The sequence below is a fragment of the Phycodurus eques genome, unplaced genomic scaffold (genome assembly GCF_024500275.1).
Source record: "Phycodurus eques isolate BA_2022a unplaced genomic scaffold, UOR_Pequ_1.1 contig_25, whole genome shotgun sequence".
NCBI classification, from domain to species: Eukaryota; Metazoa; Chordata; class Actinopteri; order Syngnathiformes; family Syngnathidae; genus Phycodurus; species Phycodurus eques.
In genome coordinates, this window is record NW_026904022.1 from 485,549 (window position 1) to 508,726 (window position 23,178).

At 43.6% G+C, this 23,178-nt stretch overlaps 1 protein-coding gene across 3 annotated transcripts; it reads left to right on the forward strand.

Annotated features, from left to right (window-relative positions):
• The first annotated feature begins 5,830 nt into the window (after positions 1 to 5,830).
• Positions 5,831 to 22,920, forward strand: LOC133398195 (zinc finger protein OZF-like). 3 transcript variants are annotated; one of them, XM_061669797.1, is made up of 3 exons: positions 5,831 to 6,152; positions 6,568 to 6,710; positions 19,869 to 22,920. In XM_061669797.1, the coding sequence occupies exons 2-3, from the start codon at positions 6,584 to 6,586 to the stop codon at positions 21,326 to 21,328; spliced, it is 1,587 nt and encodes a 528-aa protein (XP_061525781.1). In that variant the 5' UTR covers positions 5,831 to 6,152; positions 6,568 to 6,583; the 3' UTR covers positions 21,329 to 22,920. The 3 variants fall into 3 exon arrangements, with proteins under 3 accessions (XP_061525781.1, XP_061525782.1, XP_061525783.1); XM_061669798.1 differs by lacking the exon at positions 5,831 to 6,152 and adding an exon at positions 14,323 to 14,478 and having other exon boundaries at positions 6,626 to 6,710; XM_061669799.1 differs by lacking the exon at positions 5,831 to 6,152 and adding an exon at positions 14,320 to 14,478 and having other exon boundaries at positions 6,638 to 6,710.
• Positions 22,921 to 23,178: the final 258 nt, after the last annotated feature.

A 23,178-nucleotide genomic window follows, 5' to 3' on the forward strand; every position in this document is an offset into this window, starting at 1 on the left:
TTTCTAAAAGTCTCCCGTGTGCAAGTGTTGAGAATTAGCACTGTTCTCAAAATGCTTTAAAGTGGCAAGTTAATGGTGTGAACTGAGGCACTTGTTCCATAGTTCTGGAAAGTTTGGAAAAGTTGTTGAAAAACTACTACCGACATTGAAAAGAAGACAGCCACGCCATCCCCCATAAAGTCATTCTTTCAGATTGACTTCCTCAAACATCCGCCTCTGAGCTCCCCTTTTACGACATGACGTTTATCTTTATGTTGTCTTTGTCTTTTCTAAAAGCCTCCTGTGGACTAATGTTAAGAATTAGCACTGGTGCCAAAATCCACAAAGTGATCCATGCCTTGTTGTGCAGTAATTTTGTGACGTTCATGTCAAGTAAATGAATGGTTGCTTGAACAAGATTGTAAAGAAGCATTGACTTTTTCGTGGTAAGCTCTGCGGTGTGCAGTATATGTGATTCATAATAAAATGTGGTTCTTCAAACCGTGAGTAACTCAATTTACTTGTATCTCAAATTCATTTTCCCCATTGAAAAGAAGTGAAATGCCTTTCAAGTGGCACTAAGCAGGCCCGGAAAATGGCTTGTAAATTGAACACAACACAGGGAAGAGTCAAGTTAACAAGCCTGTCAACTTTGAATGAATAAAACAAATTGCGAAGTATCGGAAATCCGGTTTCCAAACTATAATAAGGGCCACCTCTGAGACGCTGTGGGTGTGTCGAATGGATGCGCCAAAAAGAATTAATTATACTGAGGGGGCGATAGCTTGTACGATGTCAAATCACATTAGGAGGCTCAACTTAAAATACGAATGGTTATGGTTGGAATGGTTATTATGGTAGCGGTTGGTTGTTAATGACATGACGTCACAGCCAAACACGGCACCGAACGACAGCGGCACGGTCGGAGGTAGCCTGGGTAGTTAGACAGTCGGCACTGCCCCATTCACTAGTATCGAGTTACCCACGAAGCCGTGTTGTCTCTGGTGAAAGTTTGCAAAACTATCAGTCGTAAAATGAGCACTGCAGAGTTAATATTCAGCTCGCCGTCTGCTTGTCTTCAAAAGTCAATGAATCGCTTTTTTATTTCCTCATTTTATAGGAACTACAATAACGTCACCGAGCTGTTCTGTAAAATCGAGGCATCCGGCGAGGGCGCATCATCGGGGTGGAGCCATCGTTCGCTAGTGGTAAATGGGCCTTGTTATGGAAGCTAAGCGCAGCTAACTCACAACTGAGCAGCACAGCCAAACAAAACGACGTCACTTCGCACTTATAGTGGGGGAGGGAACTCGCGTTAGGAACTATGCATATACATATATGTAAGGATACCGTATTACTGCAGCCAAGGTGCCATTTATATTTTATCTGTGCGATCTTTCTACACATTTAAATTCATTGTACGCGATCAAGTTTTGACTTAATAAGTTGGCGGTATGTCGGTGGTACGGAGAGACATAGTACAGAGGGACGCCGGCGAGACCAACATTGTAAAGATTGTTTATATATATATATATATATATATATATATATATATATATATATATATATATATATATATATATATATATATATATATATATATATATATATATAAAAGGCGGCACGGTGACCAACTGGTTAGAGAGTCTGCCTCACAGTTCTGAGGACCCGGGTTCAGTCCCCGGTCCCGCCTGTGTGGCGTTTGCATGTTCTCCCCGTGCCTGCGTGGGTTTTCTCCAGGCACTCCGGTTTCCTCCCACATCCCAAAAACATGCATGAATTGGGGAGACTAAAAACGTAGGCTATCGGGGAAAACAAAAGGCGGCGGGATATGCTTCTATATCAACGAAAAATGGTGCACGGACGTCACGGACCTCAGCACACACTGCAGCCCGCATTTGGAGTCGCTGTTTTTGAACTGTAAGCCATTCTACTCGCCTCATTGAGTTCGCATCATTCATTCTCGCTGGCGCCTCTATCCCGCCTCAAGCTAACACGAACGCCGCACTGCTAAACGCTCGCCGAACAAGTCAACGAAATTGAAAAAAAAAACACCTGGACTCACCCCTCATTATTCTCAAGGACTTTAACAAAGCGAAACTCAACCACAAACTCCCTAAATACAAGCAGCACATCGACTGTCCGACCGGGGAAAATAACATTTTAGACCACTGCCACACAACGAAAAAAAAACGCATACCGTGCTATACCTCGTGCGGCCCTGGGCTCGTCCGATCACTGCTTCATTCACTTAATACCGACGCACAGGCGAGAACTTAAATGCGCGAAGCCTACGGTGAAAACAGTCAAAAAGTGGACCAATGAAGCCAAGATGGAACTTCAAAGCTGTTTAGACTGCACAGACTGGAGTGTCTTTGAAAATTCAGCCGGCAGCCTGGATGAATATACGGACACTGTCACATCCTATATCAGTTTCTGTGAAGAGGTTTGTGTACCAACAAAATCATTTCGGACATTCAACAACAACAAGCCGTGGTTCACTGCCAAACTTAAGCAGCTTCGCCAAGCTAAGGAGGACGCATAGCAGAGCGGGGACAGGGCCCTGTATAATCAAGCTAGAAACCTGCTGACTAAAGAAATGAACATTGCAAAGAGGATCTATGCAGCAAAGTTGGAAAAACAGTTTAGCGCGAACGACTCTAAACCAGTCTGGCATGCATTCCAATCGCTGACCAATTACAAGCGACGATCCCCCCAAGCTGAGAACAATAGCACACTAGCCAACCACTTGAATACCTTCTACTGCAGATTTGAAAAGGACAGTTTCAACCGTCGAGACCTTCAAGTTCCTGGGAATCACAGTCTCTCAGGACCTGAAGTGGGCGACCAACATCAAAAGGCCCAGCGGCGGATGTACTTCCTGCGGCTTCTGAGAAAGCGCGGCCTGCCACCGGAGCTGCTGAGACAGTTCTACACAGCGGTCATCAAATCGGTTCTGTGTTTTTCCATCACAGTCTGGTTTGGTGCTGCTACAAAAAAGGACAAACTCTGACTGCAACGAACAATCAAAACTGCTGAAAGGATTGTCGGTACCCCCCTACCCACCCTTGAGGACTTGCACGCTGCCAGAACTAAGACAAGAGCGTGCAAAATCCTCTCGGACCCTCCGCATCCCGGTCACCGGCTCTTCCGGCTCCTTCCCTCAGGTAGGCGCTACCGATCAATGCAAACTAGAACTAGTAGACATTCCAACAGCTTCTTCCCTCTTGCGATCAACTTCTTAAACACCTAACCTACAATTCCATGACAACATGCTGGCAATTTTTTGACTTGAGTTCGTTGTCACATTTCTGTGGGGCCAATTATGTATTACACGTGCACTCGCTGTAGTAGTCTCGCCACGCTGCACTATTTGCATATCTGTTGTTGACCAATACTGGCCACTCATGCCAGAGTAGCATCTGCTCCATTTGCACACTGACTGAGGAGTATCTGCACCATTTGCACAATCGACTGAGTAGTATCTGCAACATTTGCACAATCGACATTGTCCCAGATGATCGCACGACTCGTCACTTTAAACCGCATCCACTCCTTGAAGTCTCAGCGCCCTTTGCACAATGGTCATTGCAGCGGACTATTGCAATATTAGTCATTCAAACTGCTCAAAGTGCTCGAGGACTCTGCATCTTTTTGCACAATTGTCAAAAAAAATGTACTGGCATTCCCAGATTACTAGCAACCTTTTATTGCTTAGTGACTATTTTTTTGTCAATGTCTTGATGTCTCCAAAGTGTTCTCTGTCAATTGACTGTCTGTTGTCGTACAAGAGCGGCTCCAACGACCGGAGACAAATTCCTTGTGTGTTTTTTGGACATACTGGGCAAATAAAGATGATTCTGATATTTAATGTTCAAACTGATAAACTTCATTGTTTTTAAGCAAATAATCATGAACTTGGAATTTTATGGCTGCAACACGTTCCCAAAAAGCTGGGACAGGTGGCGCAGAAGACGGAGAAAGTTGAGGAAAGCTTATCAAACACCTGTTTGGAACATCCCACAGGTGAACAGGCTCATTGGGAACAGGTGGGGGCCATGATTGGGTAGAAAAGGAGCTTCCCTGAATTGCTCAGTCATTCACAAGCCAAGATGGGGCGAGGTTCACCTCTTTGTGAACTAGTGCGTGAGAAAAGTTGAACAGTTGAAGGACAAGGTTTCTCAACGTACAATTGCAAGGAATTGAGGGATTTCATGATGATGTTATGGGCCCCATAACATCATCAAAAGGTTCAGAGAATCTGGAGAAATCACTGCATGTCAGCGGCAAGGCCGAAAACCAACGTTCAATGCCCGTGACCTTCGATCCCACTGCATCAAAAACCGACATCGATGTGAAAAGGATATCACCACATGGGCTCAGGAACACTTCAGAAAACCAATGTCAGTAAATACAGTTCGGCACTACATCCGGAAGTGCAAATTAAAACTCTACTATGCAAGGCAAAAGCCATTTATCAACAACACCCAGAAACACCGCCGGAAGAGTGTTCTGTGGTCCGACGAGTCCACATTTCAAATTGTTTTTGAAATTGTGGACGTCGTGTCCTCCGGGCCAAAGAGAAAAAGAACCATCCGGACTGTTATGGACGCAAAGTTCAAAAGCCAGCATATGTGATTGTATGGGGCTGTGTGAGTGCCAATGGCATGGGTCACTTACAAACAGCTTTTGGAGAAACGTATGCTGCCATCCAAGCAATGTCTTTTTCATGGACGCCCCTGCTTATTTCAGCAAGACAACGCCAAACCACATTCTGCACGTGTTACGACAGCGTGGCTTTGTCGTAAAAGAGTGCGGATACTAGACTGGCCTGCCTGCAGTCCAGACCTGTCTCCCATTGAAAATGCGTGGCGCATTATGAAGCGTAAAATACGACAACGGAGACCCCGGACTGTTGAACAGCTGAAGCTGTACATCGAGCAAGAATGGGAAAGAATTCCACCGACAAAGCTTCAACAATTGGTGTCCTCAGTTCCCAAGCGTTTATTGAATGTTGTGAAAAGAAAAGGTGATGTAGCACCGTGGTAAACATGAGCCTCTCCCAGCTTTTTTGGAACGTGTCGCAGCCATAAAATTCCAAGTTAATGATGAATTGCTAAAAACAATCAAGTTTATCAGTTTGAACATGAAATATCTTGTCTTTGTAGTGTATTCAATTCAATATAGGTTGAACATGATTTGTAAATCATTGTATTCTGTTTTTGTTTATGTTTAAGACATAAAGTCCCGACTTCATTGGAATTGGGGTTGCATGTATACAGTATGTATGTGTGTGTGTGGGTGAGGCAGATGTGCCGACCAGTCGGCCACCATGCCGCCTTTCTTATTATTTATTATTTGGAATATTATTTTATCATAAACTTAAAAGTGTGTATCTGACAACACTCTTCTATTTCCTGAGCTCGATAAAATCTTTAAAATCCTTGAGGATTAACGAACAAGTGAATCATCTCAACACTTGCCCTGTAATTAATAAGAATATTAATTCCTGAGCATATAATACAGTTTACCATTTCAACCACTTTAATGCTCACATCTTGTGTCGTGATAAAAAGCGACACTCATGTCCCTCTCCAGTTAGTTTTTTTTTTATATCAAATCACAAATGTTGAAGCCATAATTTATTGACAATTTTGAGTCATGATTATCATTTTAATTCCTTTACATAATATACTGCAATCATGGTCCCGAGTGATGTTCTTGACAAAATTGGAAAAATAGAAATTCGGTCAAACTTGGAGAAATTGTTCTTCAGAATCAGAATCAGAATCAGAATCATCTTTATTTTGACGTCGCTTTAAATATTTCCGCCCCAAAGGATCATGGGTAATACGGCGCCTTTCACATCTCGCGATGCAGCAGGACAGACGATCGCGTTTCAGCAAATCTTGCCGAATTCGGGAGCGAATGTTGGGAATCCTCGACGCTTGACGCCCCCGATCACGACTTCAGTGGACGAAAACAGCATTCGTGCCATCTTCGCGTCCGGTTGGAGTCGTCTGGTGCACGTGGAAGCTTCTCGGCCTAGCCTAGCCTAGCCTAGCCTAGCCTCGCTTCACTTGAGAACAAAGAGACGCGTTTGTCTGTTTGTGACACTTCGCCGAAGCAGAGATCAAGCGGGACTAAAGTGTTCTTCTTTCCGCCACCTACTAGTAAGAATATCTAATAAAAACCCTTCAATGTTTTTTTTTTTTTTTTTTTTTTTTTTAAATGAAGGGAAAAAAAACAAAACACAACGACTACATTCTATTAGGGTTGTTTGTCTGAGATACTGAAATCATATCCTGTGACATTTCTTTTCTGAATCATTATTCTTGTTATCCTGATCTGAATTCTGAATCCTTTTGCAGAATGTCTCATGTTTTCACTCACAAATGAGCTGTCTTGTTTCTGTTTCATGCTTCTTACAATGCATAATTACACGTTCTGCTGTTTTCTTGTTGTTGACGTTGGCGCGTTGCCATTTGAACTCGCGTACTGTTGACCCCGCAATGTCCAAATCTGAATCTTGATACATTTGTTTCACATCTGATTTGCACTTGCTTTCTTCTCATCCCTCCGACGTAGAGCGGAACGTGTGAAAATGTGTGCGAGGAGGACAGCGGAGCACGACGAGGAACTTTGGGGCCCGAAAGAGGAGAAGGAGCCACGAGGTCAACGACCGGACGCCGCGTTCGATCTGCGGCCGCGAATTGTGCTCCGCAGAACAGGTGGGTTCACTCGTTGCATGCATTCTAAATTTACTGACATTCCTGTGTCTATTTCCCGGCCCCGTTTCATGATGCATTTAATGCAACATTATTAACATGCAATAATGTGTAATATGTGGGTCTGTGACAGGGGCGGAACTACGTGGTGGCCGCTGCCCCCCGAGACGGGGGGGCCGGCCGCCCCGACGGCCAAACTGCGAATCGAAAACCGGTGAACAATTCTGTTAGCCTACTCTCATTAAGCAGTTTACACAACGTGCGGACCAGCTGCCATCCGTGGAATTCTTGGCCTGCAAGTGGCATTAATCGGCTGCATCTTTCAAACCGTTCTGCATAAAGGTGCCAGGTGTCTTGAAAGGCTGCATAGTAGTTTGAATGACAACCCCAATTCCAATGAAGTTGGGACGTTGTGTTAAACATAAAGAAAAACAGAATACAATGATTTGCAAATCACGTTCGACCTGTATTTAATGCAACACACTACAAAGACAAGATATTCATGTTCAAACTGATAAAACTTTATTGTTTTTAGCAAATAATCATTAACTTGGAATTTTATGGCTGCAACACGTTCCAAAAAAAGCTGGGACAGGGTCATGTTTACCACGGAGTTACATCAATAAACGTTTGGGTACTGAGGACACTAATTGTTGAAGCTTTTTAGGTGGAATTCTTTCCCATTCTTTCTTGATGTACAGCTTCAGCTGTTCAACAGTCCGGGGTCTCCATTTTCCTATTTGACGCTTCATAGTGCGCCACACATTTTCAATGGAAGACCGGTCTGGACTGCAGGCGGGCCAGTCTAGTACCCGCACTCTTTTACGACAAAGCCACGCTGTTGTAAGACGTGCAGAATGTGGTTTGGCATTGTCTTGCTGAAATAAGCAGGGGCGTCCACGAAAAAGACGTTGCTTGGATGGCAGCGTACGTTTCTCCAAAACCTGTATGTACCTTTCAGCATTCATTAATGGTGCCTTCACAGATGTGTAAGTCACCCATGCCATTGGCACTAACACAGCCCCATACCATTACAGATGCTGGCTTTTGAACTTTGCGTCCTTAACAGTCCGGATGGTTCTTTTCCTCTTTGGCCCGGAGGACACGACGTCCACAATTTCCAAAAATAATTTGAAATGTGGACTCGTCGGACCACAGAACACTTTTCCACTTTGCATCAGTTCATCTCAGATGAGCTCGGGCCCAGAGAAGCCGGCGGCGTTTCTGGGTGGTGTTGATAAATGGCTTTTGCTTTGGATAGTAGAGTTTTAATTTGCACTTCCGGATGTAGTGCCGAACTGTATTGACTGACATTGGTTTTCTGAAGTGTTCCTGAGCCCATGTGGTGATATCCTTGACACATTGATGTCGGTTTTTGGTGCAGCGCCGCCTGAGGGATCGAAGGTCACGGGCATTCAATGTTGGTTTTCGGCCTGGCCGCTTCCATGCAGTGATTTCTCCAGATTCTCTGAACTTTTGATGATATTATGGACCGTAGATGATGAAATCCCTCAATTCCTTGCAACTGTACGTTGAGGAACATTGACCTTAAACTGTTGGACTGTTTTCTCACGCACTAGTTCACAAAGAGGTGAACCTCGCCCCATCTTGGCTTGTGAATGACCGAGCAATTCAGAGAAGCTCCTTTTCTACCCAATCATGGCACCCACCTGTTCCCAATTAGCTTGTTCACCTGTGGGATGTTCCAAACACGTGTTTGGTGAGCATTCCTCAACTTTCTCCGTCTTTTTTGCCACCTGTCCCAGCTTTTTGGGAACGTGTTGCAGCCATAAAATGCTAAGTTAATGATTTGCTAAAAACAATTAAGTTTATCCGTTTGAGCATTAAATATCTTTGTATTGTATTCAATTAAATATAGGTAGAACATGATTTGCAAATCAAATGGAACTGGGGTTGTAGAAGCAACTCTTTATGCTGCAATTAAACATCCATCCATCCATTTTCTGAGCCGCTTCTCCTCACTAGGGTCGTGGGCGTGCTGGAACCTATCCCAGCTATCTTCGGGCAGGAGGCGGGGCACACCCTGAACCGGTTGCCAGCCAATCGCAGGGCACACAGAAACAAACAACCATTCGCACTCACATTCACACCTACGGGCAATTTAGAGTCTCCAATTCATGCATGTTTTTGGGATGTGGGAGGAAACCGGAGTGCCCGGAGAAAAGCCACGCAGGCACGGGGAGAAGATGCAAACTCCACACAGGCGGGGCCGGGGATTGAACCCGGGTCCTCAGCACTGTGAGGCGGACGCTCCAACCAGTCGCCCAGCGTCCCGCCGCAATTAAACATACAGAAAATATTTTTAAAAAAGCACTCAAATAAGTGAAATAAATGAAAAGTAAACGCTTTGCAATTTAAATATTCCCAAACTGTGGACAAATAAATGATTAGCACATCGAATGCTCACTTTGAAAAAGAGGAAGACGTTGTCAAATGCTTCTAAGACGTATTTGCTGTGCAGGAGTTCATAAAGCGGCCCTGTTTTTGCCTGATCCAAATGCACATAACGTTTTAGGGGAAGGGGCATCTTTTAACCTGAAGCACCTTTGAACCTGAAAATGCTACATTGTTTTGAAATAGGCGGCACGGTGGACGACTGGTTTGAGTGTCTGCCTCACAGTTCTGAGGACCGGGGTTCAATCCCCAGGTCCGCCTGTGTGGCGTTTGCATGTTCTCACCGCGCCTGCGTGGGTTTTCTCCGGGCACTCCGGTTTCCTCCCACACCCCAAAAACATGCACGGTAGGTTAATTGACAACTCTAAATTGCCCGTAGGTGTGAATGTGAGTGCGAATGGTTGTTTGTTTGTGTGTGCTGTACACTTTCATTTGAAAATGCCACCGCCACCTAGTGGTTATATTCCAATTTGACATATGACTGCATATATGTACATTTGTGCTGATAAGTTTACATACCCTGGCAGAAATTGTGAAATATGTATTTATTCATTATTATTATTTTCAAATATGACTGATGACTGAACAGCAACCATCATTAATTTCTTTATGGTTAGGTTATGTTTAATGATCATGCTTTTTCTGAAATGCTTGACTGTTTCATTTGAATCCCATTAAAATACAATTAAATGTGTCTCGCCTGGTCCTTCATGTTTTCTTTAAAGAATTGTACCCATTTTACAAATTCTGCCTGGGTAATCAAACCTAAGAGCACAACTGTGTGTTTTCTAATTTAGTAAATAAAAGTAGGGCTGTGAATTTCAAAATAAGAGCAAGTAAATTAAAAAAATTATTAAGTGTTCAAACCAAGTGCTTCACTTCCAAATAACGATTTGAAAAAAACCCGAACAAAATACAGATAATACTTTGTTTTGAACATATGGGTAGAAGCAAAATCATGCATTGAAAAAATGCATTTTACATATGTACAAGGGTTTTCCAGAATTTTGAGGTCAACTTAGGGGGTGCGTATTATACTTGGGTGCGCATTATACACGAGAAATTACGGTAACTCTAATTTTTATTAGCCTAAAGGGAAAAAGTTTGTATCTTTTTTTTTTTTTAGGATGCTGTTGTTAATTATTTGGTTTTAGGCAGGGGTGCACATAAGTCGTGCGCATGCGCACTAAAAATATTAAACGCGCACCCGATTCGATTGTATTAGTGCGCTTTTGTGCACCACTCATAATTTTCTTTTTTGGGGCGCAGCGGTTGACGGCACTCGGGTGTAGTGCGTTCGAGTATATTAAACGACTCAGTCAAACATTGCCAATCTTTTGAGTGAAAGTACTAAAGAATCACTTCTTGAAATGTTTCGTTCCTTCCTCACTTTAGTTGAGCAGAGCTGCGATCGTGTGGCAAAGCCGAGTTAAATATATGAGCGTCACAGCAAAGGGTCTGAAAACTTATGCCTGTGTGATATTTCAGTTTTTCTTTTTTAATAAATCTGCAAAAGTTTCAACAATTCAATTTTTCCCCGTCAATACGTACATTAATTCAGAAAAAAGTGAACTTAAATGATTTTAACAAACGGCCGGAATACAACAAAGAGTGACAAATTTAAGGGGGTCTGAATACTTTCCGTACTCACTGTATCTCTGTTTTGTTTTTTTCGTTAAAGGTGACCCAACGGTTATTGTTTTAATAATTTATAGACCTCCAAAATACAGTAGAAAATGTATGGAGGATTTTTCAGAACCGCTGTAAGTTATTTCTACTGACTACAACTATTTTGTCATAACGGGAGACTTTAACATTCATGTTGACAATAACGTCTAAAGATCTCTCTGCTATACTAGACACATTTGAGCTCTCTCAACATATTAAGAGTCCAACCCACACTCAAGGTCACATCTTAGGCCTGGTCATCGAAGGATGTTGAAATTCTATCAATTGAAATGGAGGATAGGGCTATTTCTGACCATTTTTGTGTATTCTTTGAATTACAGATTATTCAAAAGGTTCAGACAACCAATTAAGCCTCTTCTAAAAAGTAGAACATTGGGCGCTTCCATGTTAGCAAGCTATAGACCCATCTCAAATCTCCCTTTCATAGCCAAGATTGTTGAGAGAGTCATTTTTAATAAACTCAGCAATTTCTTGACCTTAAATGGACTTTTTGACACATTTCAATCAGGTTTCCGAACTCATCACAGTACAGAATCTGCTCTTATCAAAGTGCTCAATGATATAAGGTTGAATACTGACTCGGGAAAGGTGTCAGTTCTGGTCTTGTTGGATCTCAGTGCCCCTTTTGATAAGGTGGATCATAATATACTGCTGAACAGGTTGGCAACGTGGGTAGGACTAAATGAACAGTCCTTCAATGGTTCAGGTCCTACCTGGAGGAAAGCAGTTATTTGTTAACCATTAGAAGTGTTCAATCTCATCGAATGGCAATGACCTATGGGCTCCCTCAAGGGTCAGTTCTTGGACCCTCCTGTTCAGCCTGTATATAATACCCTTGGGTCAACTTCTTCAGAACTTTCATTTTGACTATCATAGCTATGGAGATGGCACACAGTTATAGCTAGCAGTGTCTCCAGATGACTACAGTTCAATTGAGGTGTTGTGTCACTGTCTAAAACAGATGAATAACTGGATGAGCCAAAATCATCTACAATTAAACCACAACAAAACTGAGATGATTGTTTTTGGCAATAAAGAAAAGAGCATTGCTGTTGATAAATACCTGGAGTCACTATCTTTAAAAACCGAAGACCAAGTCCGAAACCTTGGTGTTCTGATAGATATGGACCTGACTTTCAACAGTCATATCAAATCAATTACTAAAACTGCCTTCAACCATCTGAAAAACATATCCAGAGTGTGAGCTTGCATGTGTCAAGCAGACCAGGAGAAGCTCATTCATGCTTTTATATCAAGCAGACTTGACTACTGTCATGGTCTTCTGACTGGACTGGACTCCCCAAAAAGAGCATGACACAGCTGCAGCTCATTCAGAATGCTGCAGCTCGGATTCTCTAAAGTCTTTACACTTGCTCCCAGTCAGCTTTAGAATAGATTTTAAAGTTCTGCTACTGGTCTATAAATCACTAAATGGTTTAGGTCCAAAGAAAGAAATGCTCATGGGATATACAACCCCAATTCCAATGAAGTTGGGAGGTTGTGTTAAACATAAATAAAAACAGAATACAATGATTTGCAAATAATGTTCGACCTATATTTAACTGAATACACTCCAAAGACAATATTTTTCATGAAGAAGAAGAAGAATCACCTTCATTGTTATGAACATGCTTGCATGCACACGAAATGTGTTCTCTGCATTTTACCCATCACAGTGAACACATACACGTTAGTGGAACACACTGGAGCAAGAGGGCAGCTGAAGGGCCCAGGGAGCATTTCAGGGTATCAGAGTCTTGGTCAAGGTCACCACAGCCGTGAGGCCAGTCGGGGTCTTGAACCGAGGTCCCTCACGGTGGCAACGATGATCTTAACCCGTGGCCAAATGGTTAATGTACAATGTACATCACGAATGTTCAAAGTGATAAACGTTATTGTTTTTAGCAAATAATCATGAACTTAGAATTTTATGGCTGCAACACGTTCCCAAAAAGCTGGCACAGGCTCATGTTTACCACTGCGTTACATCACCTTTTCGTTTAACAACATTCAATAAACGTTTGGGAACTGAGGACACCAATTGTCGGTGGAATTCTTTCCCATTCTTCCTTGATGTACAGCTTCAGCTGTTCCACAGTCCGGGGTCTCCGTTGTCGTATTTTACGCTTCATAATGCGGCGCACGTTTTCAATGGGAGACAGGTCTGGACTGCAGGCAGGCCAGTCTAGTACCCGCACTGTTTTACGACGAAGCCACGCTGTTGTAACACGTGCAGAATGTGGTTTGGCAAGAAAGCGGGAAAAAAATGGCATTGTCGTGCTGAAATAAGCAGTGCCGCCTGAGGGGATCGAAGGTCACGGGCATTCAATGTTGGTTTTCGGCCTTGCCGCTTACATGCAGTGATTTCTCCAGATTCTCTGAGCCTTTTGATGATGATATGGACCGTAGTTGATGAAATCCCTCAATTCCTGGAAATTGTACGTTGAGGAACATTGTCCTTACGCTGTTGGACTATTTTCTCACACACTAGTTCACAAAGAGGTGAACCTCGCCCCATCTTTGCTTGTGAATGACTGAGCAATTCAGGGAAGCTCCTTTTCTGTCCAATCGTGGCACCCACCCGTTCCCAATGAGCCTGTTCACCTGTGGGATGTTCCAAACACGTGTTTGATGAGCTTTCCTCAACTTTCTCCGTCTTTTTTGCCACCTGTCCCAGCTTTTTGGGAACGTGTTGCAGCCATAAAATGCTAAGTTCATGATTATTTGCTAAAAACAATTAAGTTTACCAGTTTGAACATGAAATATCTTGTCTTTGTAGTGTGTTCAATTAAATATAGGTTGAAGGTGATTTTGCAAATCATTGTATTCTGTTTTCATTTATGTTTAACACAACGTTCCAACTTCATTGGAATTGGTGTTGTAAACCCAGTCGGGCTCTGAGATCGACACTCAGGTCAAATAGTGGAGGACAGAGTCCAAAGAAAACATGGCGAAGCTGCGTTTAGTTATGCTGCACAAAAATGGAAGAAGTTGCCAACAGAGTGAGGTCAGCCCCAAGCGTGAATGTTTTTAAGTCCAGGTTAAAAAGTCTTCTTTTTTCTCATGCTTTTTTCAAGCATTTCCACTTTTAAATGATATTTCTTACACTGTATGCTGTTTGAATTGTTTTTATTTTTTGTATCTGTTTTTTTCATTGTTTTTAAATGCTTTTATTCATGTAAAGCACATTGAGTTACCTTGTGTATGAAATGCGCGATATAAATAAATTTGCTTTGCATTGCAAGTGTCTACATTTTGAATCACCTAATGTTTGTGGGGGAAAAAATGTATTGCAAGTGGCGAAGTTTGTCAAAAAATGTGTTAAGGACCGGACGAAACAGGTTTTATCTGGGAAACATGGAAGGTGGGGTGAATGCGGAGAGAGGCAGGGAGCTTTACCACAGCCATAATCTCATAGGGGCCAATGAATTGGGGGACAGTTTTTTGGATTCAACCTTGAGTGATAGATGTTTTGTACTGAGCCGCACTTTTTGACCAACCATGTAAGCAGGCGCAGGGATGCGGCGACGGTTGGCTTGTACCTGAGACACGGCAGAGGAACGGAGAAGGGCGGCGCGGGCCTGCTTCCGGACCTTGGAGCACCGGCGTATGTGGGTCTGCACTGAAGGGACTGCAAGCTCCTGCTCCTGCGATGGGAACAGTGGAGGTTGGTAGCCTAAGGAGCACTGAAAAGGGGACATGGCCAAGGAGGTGCTGGGCAGCGAATTATGGGCATACTCAACCCAGGCAAGGTGGGTGCTCCACGAAGCGTGACGAGACTGAGGTATGCAACGGAGCGCCGTCTCCAGCTGTTGATTGGTGCGCTCACATTGGCCGTTAGTCTGACGATGATAGCCAGAGGATAGACTTAACACCTATACCAAGCGCTGTGCAAAACGCTCTCCAAACCTGTGAGGTGAATTGGGGTCCCTTGTCAAGAGACTATATCAGATGGGATGGCATTGCAGGCAGAAAACGTGCTGGACCAGCAGGTCGGCAGTCTCCTTGGCAGATGGAAGCTTGGGAAGTGCCAGGCAGTGCGCTGCTTTGGAAAAGTGAGAATGACTGTGTTCCCATTTGACGCCCAGAAATGAAGTCCAGGGCAGTGTGCGACCAATGGCATCCGGGAATGGGAAGCGGACGCAGTAAAGCAGAGCTTGGTTTAGAGGATGTCTTATTTTGAGCACATACTGCGCACGCAGAGACAAAGGACCGGGTGTCATCTTCCATGGTGGGCCACCAGAAGCGTTGACGGAGGAAGGCCGACGTTCTGCGGATTCCAGGGTGACAGGCAAGTCGGGATGAATCGGCCCACTGTAGCACCTGGGGGCGGACCGAATCAGGGACAAACGGGGAATTCCGGGGACCCCCACCAGGATCAGCTTGTTCTTCCTGGGCTTCCTTTACCGGCGTTTCTATTTCTAATGTGAATGAGCCCAGAAAGCAACGGGGAGACAAGATGGGATCTGGATCATTCTTGACACTCTCCGAGGCGAACTGGCGGGACAAGACACCTGCCTTGGTGTTCTGGGCCCCTGGGCAATAGGACAAGGTAAAGGTGAAGCGGTCAAAAAAACAATGCCCACCTGGCTTGACGGGATCTCAGCCTCTAAGCAGAGCGGAGGTATTCCAAATTCTTGTGGTCGGTCCACATGATGAATGGGTGCTTCCAGGAGATGCCGCCATTCCTCCAACGGTATCTTCACCGCCAAGAGCTACCGGTCTCTGATCCCATAATTTTTCTCCGCCTGAGACAACTTGCGAAAAGAAGGCCCAAGGGTGGACCTTACCATCAGTCTGGGATCGCTGACAAAGCACCGCACCAACCCCCCCGCCTCTGATGCATCGATCTCAACTATGAACTGCTTCTGTAGATCCGGATGAACAAGGATAGGAGCTGAGGAAAGAAGTTTCTTTAGCTCGCAGAAGGCCGTGTCGGCCTTCTCCGACCGTTGGAAGGATGTCGGGGTTGATCTGAGCGCAGTGAGGGGTGCTGCCACCTGACTGTAGTTCCGAAAGAGGAGGGCCGGATAATGCCTGCGGCCAACGACTCGCTGAGAGATGTTAAAAAGACGGCTGCTCGGTAGCAGTGGACTGGGCTATAGTTCAATAGCGCAATCGTAAGGCCTGTGTGGGGGTAGAGAGGTGGCATGGTGTTTGCTGAATACTGGAGCTAGATCATGGTAAATTGAGGGGACACATGATAGGCCAGGGGATTTTCTCCGACTTCGGCACTGCAGCAGATCGCAAGTAGTTCTCATGACAGAAATTGCTCCATGAAGGGATCTTGAGCACGGTCCAGTCGGTGCTGGTGTGAACTTGAAGACGAGGGAAAACATGAAAACTTAAAAGTCTCAAGATGGTTACCTGATAGCTTGAGGAAAACAGGAGCAGTCTCTTTCTGGTTACGGGTGATCAGCCGCCCATCGAGGGCAGTGGCATTTTTGGGAGTGGTCAGCGCCTGTAGACGAATGTTTAACTAGGCGCTGGTCAACGAGATTCTCGTCAGCTCCAGAGTCTACTAGGGCTAAAACGGGCAGAGACAGGTCATTCCAGCAGATGGTAGCAGAGATCTTAAAACGGACAGAAGAGGAGGAACTTGCCTTCTGACTCACCAACTCCTCCTTCATTGGCGAGTCTGCCAGTTTAATGGACGTGTGGGGCAGCTGGCGATCTCCACAATACAAGCACAGATTAGAAGTTCTCCTGCGTGTTTTCTCCAACTGGGAGTGAGTTTTGTTCGGCCAAGTTGCACGGGTTCACCGATTCTGGGGATGCGGGGCTGGTGACGAAGTCTGCGGCTCAAAGGAGGATATGAGAGTGGAGCGCTGCGGAGAAGGAAGTGGGGTAGGCGGAGTCTGTGACCTCGAGTTGCGTTCCCTCCGGCGCTCTCGGAGACAATCCGGTCTGATAGAAAGATAAATCAGCTGATCTGGCTCATCCCTGGAGCGAGAGTCCGAAAAGTGATCGCAAATTCAGCGACACTGCGAGAGCCCTGTCGGAGTGACTTCCGCCGTTTAGCGGCCTCCCTCCCGCCCACCGGGTGTTCAAAAATCTTCACCTCCATGGAAAAAGAAGTGTATGATGCGAGACGGCTGACCGTTTCTTTCATTCTGTCGTGGCCCACGAAAGCGCTGTACCGCAGAGACAGCCGATGAGGTAGGCAATTTTAGCGTTGTCGGTGGAGTACGACTGGGGTTGCTGTTCAAACACAAGTGAACGCATTACGTGGGTACAGGGGGCAGTGGGAGCGGTGAATGCTGCAGCAGGCGGCTGTGCGCAAGGTTGGAGTGAGGCAAATATATTTTGGAGGGATGTGAGAGCTTGTGAGAAGTCATGTTCCTTTTGAATCAGCAGGGTGAGGGCTTGGTCGTGTTGCTCCAAAAGCACGCTCTGTCCGATAACTGTTTGGCGTAGGGGATCCGTGTCCGCTGGGTCCATGACACGGCCAGACTATGCTGTCAGGATTCAGGTTGCAAGTTGGACTCAGATGCAGAGAGGACAGGAAGGTGAGTTTGTGAACAAAGGTTTATTGCCGCTTGGAAGCAAACAAAGGAACTCTGAGAACTAAATCCGGGATTGGCAGGGTTCCAACGACGCAGGGTAGGACTCCGGGTCGTCGGCGGGCCGCAAGAGGTGAGCACTGGTTTGCAGGGAGCAAGAGCAGATGGTGGACTGGCACAAAGAACAAGAATGAGGTAGAGAGAAACTCACGAGGTCTTCGGGAAGCAAAAGATAGGCAAAGGTGCTAGGCTAAGAACTTGTTGATAGTCTGTCGAAGAGTAGGAGTCCCACAGCGTCTGAAGAGAAGTCATACGTAATTAGGTTGACAAGGTGCAGCTGCAAGACTCCAATACGTCAACCCTGCAAAGCACTCATGACACAGACACACACACACACACACACACACGGGCTGGACTCAGGGTGCTGAAACAGTACCCAATTATTGAATTACAATTTTAGTAGGATACTCGAATACGAAACCATTCAATAGCTGCAGTCCTAATATTTCAGAGGTGTATGTGGACATAAATAGGAATGCGCTCCTAAATCTTGGTGAAGATCGGCCGGTATTTTGGGACATAAAGCGATGTAGCGCATGTTGTATGTGGCAAGGAGTGGCGATATCTTGCCTCAAGGAAGCATTTCAACAGTCGATTATTATTATTTTTAAAAATAATAACCCTTTCAACATGTTTCACAATCACGACACCACCACCAATATCACAACTTCTATCACAACCATCACTACGATTATAACTACTACTTCAGTTGCTACTATCATGACTACTACTAATACCACCACCACTCGTACTGCGCAAATGTTTTTGCACGTCAGGTTAACGGTCCTCCATCATCAGCCAGAATAGGGATACAGCCCGAGACTTACGAAAACGTTTTTTTGCTGTGGAGGCTGCTGCAGCAACCCACTCCCGAGTAAAATGATCCAGAATTAATCTATGCAAGAAACCATATTAATTTCATTGCTGTATCATGTTTTCATTGACTTGGAAAACGACTCGAGTAACTTGCATAAAAGATCACTTAAGCTGATATTTCTCATGTGTGATTCTGTCAGGAAAACTGTCACGACGTATGTGAGAATAGCGATTATAGTGCCAAGACATGGTATTGAATCAATGAAACATCAAAACTGAAATAAAAAGTAACAAGTTGTGAATATTATGTCACTTGAAATCATTCAAAGAGGGACTGATTGAAAGCTAAATAAAAGCAAATATCAACAAAGCAAACTGTACAATGTGATAGTTACAAAATATGACATTCCATAAAAGCACATATTGAATAAAGGGTTCATAACAACCTAAAAACAGGTGCAGCAATCGCAGGGGTGTCAAACTCATTTTCGTCGCGGGCCACATCGTAGTTATGGTTTCTCTTGGAGGGCCGTGACGGCTGTGATCGCTACATATTATTACATTCACGCAAATTGATGGATAGCTACTTTTAAAAGCAGAAGGCAGTAAAAACTTTGTTCGATGACAGCAGTGCTTCTCAAATAGTGGGGTTGGACCCCCTGGGGGGTCGTGTTGCGATGCCATGGGGGGCGTGTGAGACCCTGAAGAACGTGATTTGCCGAACGAGAATAAAGTGGAATTGCACATCCACTGCAGTAGATGGCAGTGGTGCGCTCGTTGCTCTCGCTCTTCTATTTCAGGGAAATTGATGGACTTTTTCTGTTACAGACCGAAAACAGCATGAATAAATTTATTCTTTATTGTAAGTTGATCTGTATCTTTTTTTTTTACTTTCTTAAATGTTTATAAGGATTAGATGAGACTATCCTTTATATCCAATGTTATATAGAGGTGTACTCGCGTGGGCTGCGGTTGGGGGGGGGGTCGCAAATTCTTTTCTTCTTCCTGGGGGGGTTGTAACAGAAAACAATTGAGAAGCACTGGACTACAGTATTATTTAATTTATTTTAAAAAGAGCATCGGTAACAAACAAAATGCTTCCAATATCTCAATATTTTTTAAAAGTGAAGGCAATTTGCAATTTTGGTATTTTAGCTGGAAACACGAAGTAGATGCACATAATTTGGTTTTGCGGGCCACATAAAATGATGTGGCCGGCCGAATCTGGACCCCGGGCCACCAGTTTGACACTGATGATGTACAGTATCCTTCACAAACTTTGTAAACGGCGATGTTGGGATGAAAGCGGTGAGGCATTGTAAAATTATTTTTAACTGTATATTTTTTTATTCACTACTGCTAAAATTATTTTTACAAGAGGCCACTGTTACATAAAAACAACCGTACAGAAAGATTTGCAAATGCCAAACCGGGAGTATGCAGGGATCCACTGTATTACCTTTATTGATACTTGTTTTGACTAACTTTATTATTTTAGTCTTTCACACTATTGTTGTTGTTGACCTGCCAAATTTTATTATTTCCAATATATCAAACTCATCTGGCTTTCAACATTAACCTTAAATATAATTTTTATCTAAACCATAATAGACATTACAGTCACAACATGAGAACATATATACCAAACCATATGTGTTTGTCGTCTTGTGTCTTGCAGACATCACTGAAGATCTTCGTACTGAGCGGCAGGAGCCAGAGCCCCCCCACATTAAAGAGGAAGTGGAGGACGAAGAGATCCAACACATCAAAGAGGAAGAGGAGCCCATTTTGATTAAAAAAGGGGAGGGAGAAGCTCGCCCCCACATCAAACAGGAAGTGGAGGAGGACATCACCGAGTTTCCATCGACTGGTGTCCCTTTGAAGATTGAAGGTGAAGGTCAAAGTGAGGAGAGCATAGGAGCGGAGCCTCCAAGCAGCAGCACAAGTCAACACATGACAACAGAAGGTGATGGAGACCACTGTGGAGGATCACCAGCAGACGGCCTCTTAGCTCCACTATCAGATAGTGATGACGTGATGTCACATCCTCCTCACACTGATGATGATGATGATAAACAGTCTGAAGGTGATCTCACATGTCACACTGACAACAAACGATGGAAATGTTCTCATTGTGGAAAAACATTTGCTCATAAGAGCAGTTTGAAACAGCACGTGAGAACACACACTCGAGAAAAACCTTTTGCATGTTCAGTTTGTGGCCAAAGATTCTCGTTGAAGGTATACTTAAAAAGACACACAAGAACCCACACTGGTGAGAAACCTTTTTCTTGCTCATTTTGTGGTCTAAGATTCTCTGTGAAGGAAAGCTTAAATTTACACACAAGAACACATACTGGTGAGAAACCTTTTTCCTGCACAGTTTGCGGTCAGAGATTCTCTGGTAAGAAAAACTTAAAAAGACACACAAGAACCCACACGGGTGAGAAACCTTTTTCCTGCTCGGTTTGTAGTCGAAGATTCACTCAGAAGGGAAGCTTAAAAGTACACACAAGAACGCACACGGGAGAGAAACCTTTTTCCTGCTCAATTTGTGGTCAAGGATTCTTTGAAAAGGAAAAGTTAAAAATACACACAAGAACCCACACTGGTGAGAAACCTTTTTCTTGCGCAGATTGTGGCCAAAGATTTTCTGAAAAGGGAAGTTTAAAAAAACACACACGAACGCACACTGGTGAGAAACCTTTTTCCTGCACAGTTTGTGGTCAGAGATTCTCTGAGAAGGAAAGCTTAAAAATACACACAAGAACACACACTGGTGAGAAACCTTTTGTCTGCTCACTTTGTGGTCAAAGATTCTCTGTCAAGGGAAACTTGAGAAAACACACAAGAACACACACTGGTGAGAAACCTTTTTCCTGCTCAATTTGTGGGCAAAAATTCACTCAGAAGGGAGACTTAAAAAGACATGCAAGAACGCACACTGGTGAGAAACCTTTTTCCTGCACAGTGTGTGGTCGGAGATTCTCTGAGAACGGAAGCTTAAAAATACACACAAGAACCCACACTGGTGAGAAACCTTTTTCCTGCTCAGTTTGTGGTCAAAGATTCTCTTATAAGTATCAGGTTAAGACACACAAGTGTGCTGGTGAGAATAGCAGTGATCAAGAATCGTGAATGTAAATGGTTAACAAAAAAAAAACGTACAAAAATCTACATTCTTGTATTCTGTGTACCAGCTTTTATCGTATCTTCTTCTTGTCTATATATTTTCTCAACGCCTCCCGCGGCCAAATGTTTCGGATTAGCACTGGTGCCAAAATACTTTCAAGGGACTCGTTAAAGGTGAGAACAATGGGCACTTATTCCAGTGTTCCGGGCTCATAAATGATGTTGACTGATGATAAGCCCTCCAGAATAGACTAAATAGTAATAGAATCGTTTTCTGATGAAATATGTGATTTTCAGATAGATTTTGGCCCGGCCACATTTTGGACATGCCAGTCTGTCACGATTTGACACATAACGAGCAGGAGCCGATTACATTTCCTCCTTGAACTCATGTTTTCCATGGTGTATTTTTTTGCCCATCTAGAAAGTCTGGATGACGTTTTGGGATATTCATGACTGAAAATAGTGATAGTGAAATATGTTGGAGCGCTTGTTTAAAAAAAATCGACCGTTGAAATGGCTCCTTGAGGAAAGAAAGACAACCGGGTCATCCCACATAAAGTAATTCCTGCAGATTCATTTCCTCATCCGTCAGCTCAATTTTGAATTGATTGCACCGCATACGTATAGTATACGTCTATATGTGTGAAAAGATCAAATGTATGTATAGATCACAAAGACGTTTCTGTAGGCGGCATTGTGTGACAGACGCGGACTTTGGCTGGCTGTCATAACGTCGGATGACCCATGACGAGGGTCTCCCGGCCGAACGCGTGACGTCACTTCATGTCCTGAAACTGCGCCTGATCAAATTCGATTTTACCTGATCCATGTAATCTAAAATATTGAGCTGATTGTAAGAATATTTTCAGAGGTTGAAGCTGTCCTGAGTAGCGATGTCGGCATCCATTTTGGTGATGATTGTTGACACTTTTGGGAGATTAAGCCACGTTTCTTGCTTTCATGCTTGAGGCTTGCAAGGATGTGGTGCTCCCCCGCTGTGTTTGTATGATTGTCATGATGACAGCCTAATAAATTTGCAATTTTTCAGCACATTAAATAAGTGATGGAATATAATTTTGGGTTGCTAGCTGTTGTTCATGTGATGCAATTGATATATGTCAGCAATTAAATATACCAACTTGAACAAAGCGGTGTTTGGGAACTGATGTAAGCTGTTTTTTTTTTCCTGAAAGGATGTCATTTTCAAGGTGAGAGGATTCCACCTGACAGATACGATATATCAAATATGACCAATTAATGCCACTTTATAGTATAGTACATTATTCCAGCAATGCCAACGCTTTTCAATTTTAGATTTTGGTGATGAAAAAGGGGCGTTCGAAAGGGAATCTGTTGTTTACCAATTGCTCTCAAACATATTATTATTGCAACTGAATGCCAGTTTAATTTTCTTGAGTAACAAATGCAGAAAATAAACTTGTTAGTGAAACATGGACCAGAAAGACCCATCCTTTCTTTAATCAATGCATGCATTTTGTCGAATGTTAGAGTGATGTCAATATCAAATGAGTGAATGATTGATTGAAATCGACTGGAAAGAAGCTTTGACTTTTGGTGATAAATTGTAAAGTGTATATGTGTGTCTTAATAAAATACACTGCGCAAAACAGTCAATTTGCTTCTATATCAAATTCATTTTCTCCATTGAAAAGAATAGAAATGTCTTTAATCCATTGGAAACCGTCCAAAACAAAGTGCTTGCAATATATTTAATGCTCAAACTGATAAACTTTATTGTTTTTAGCAAATAATAATGAACTTTTATGGCTTTTTTAATAGAATTAACACATTCCAAAAAAAGCTGGGACAGGCTCATGTTTACCACTGTGTCA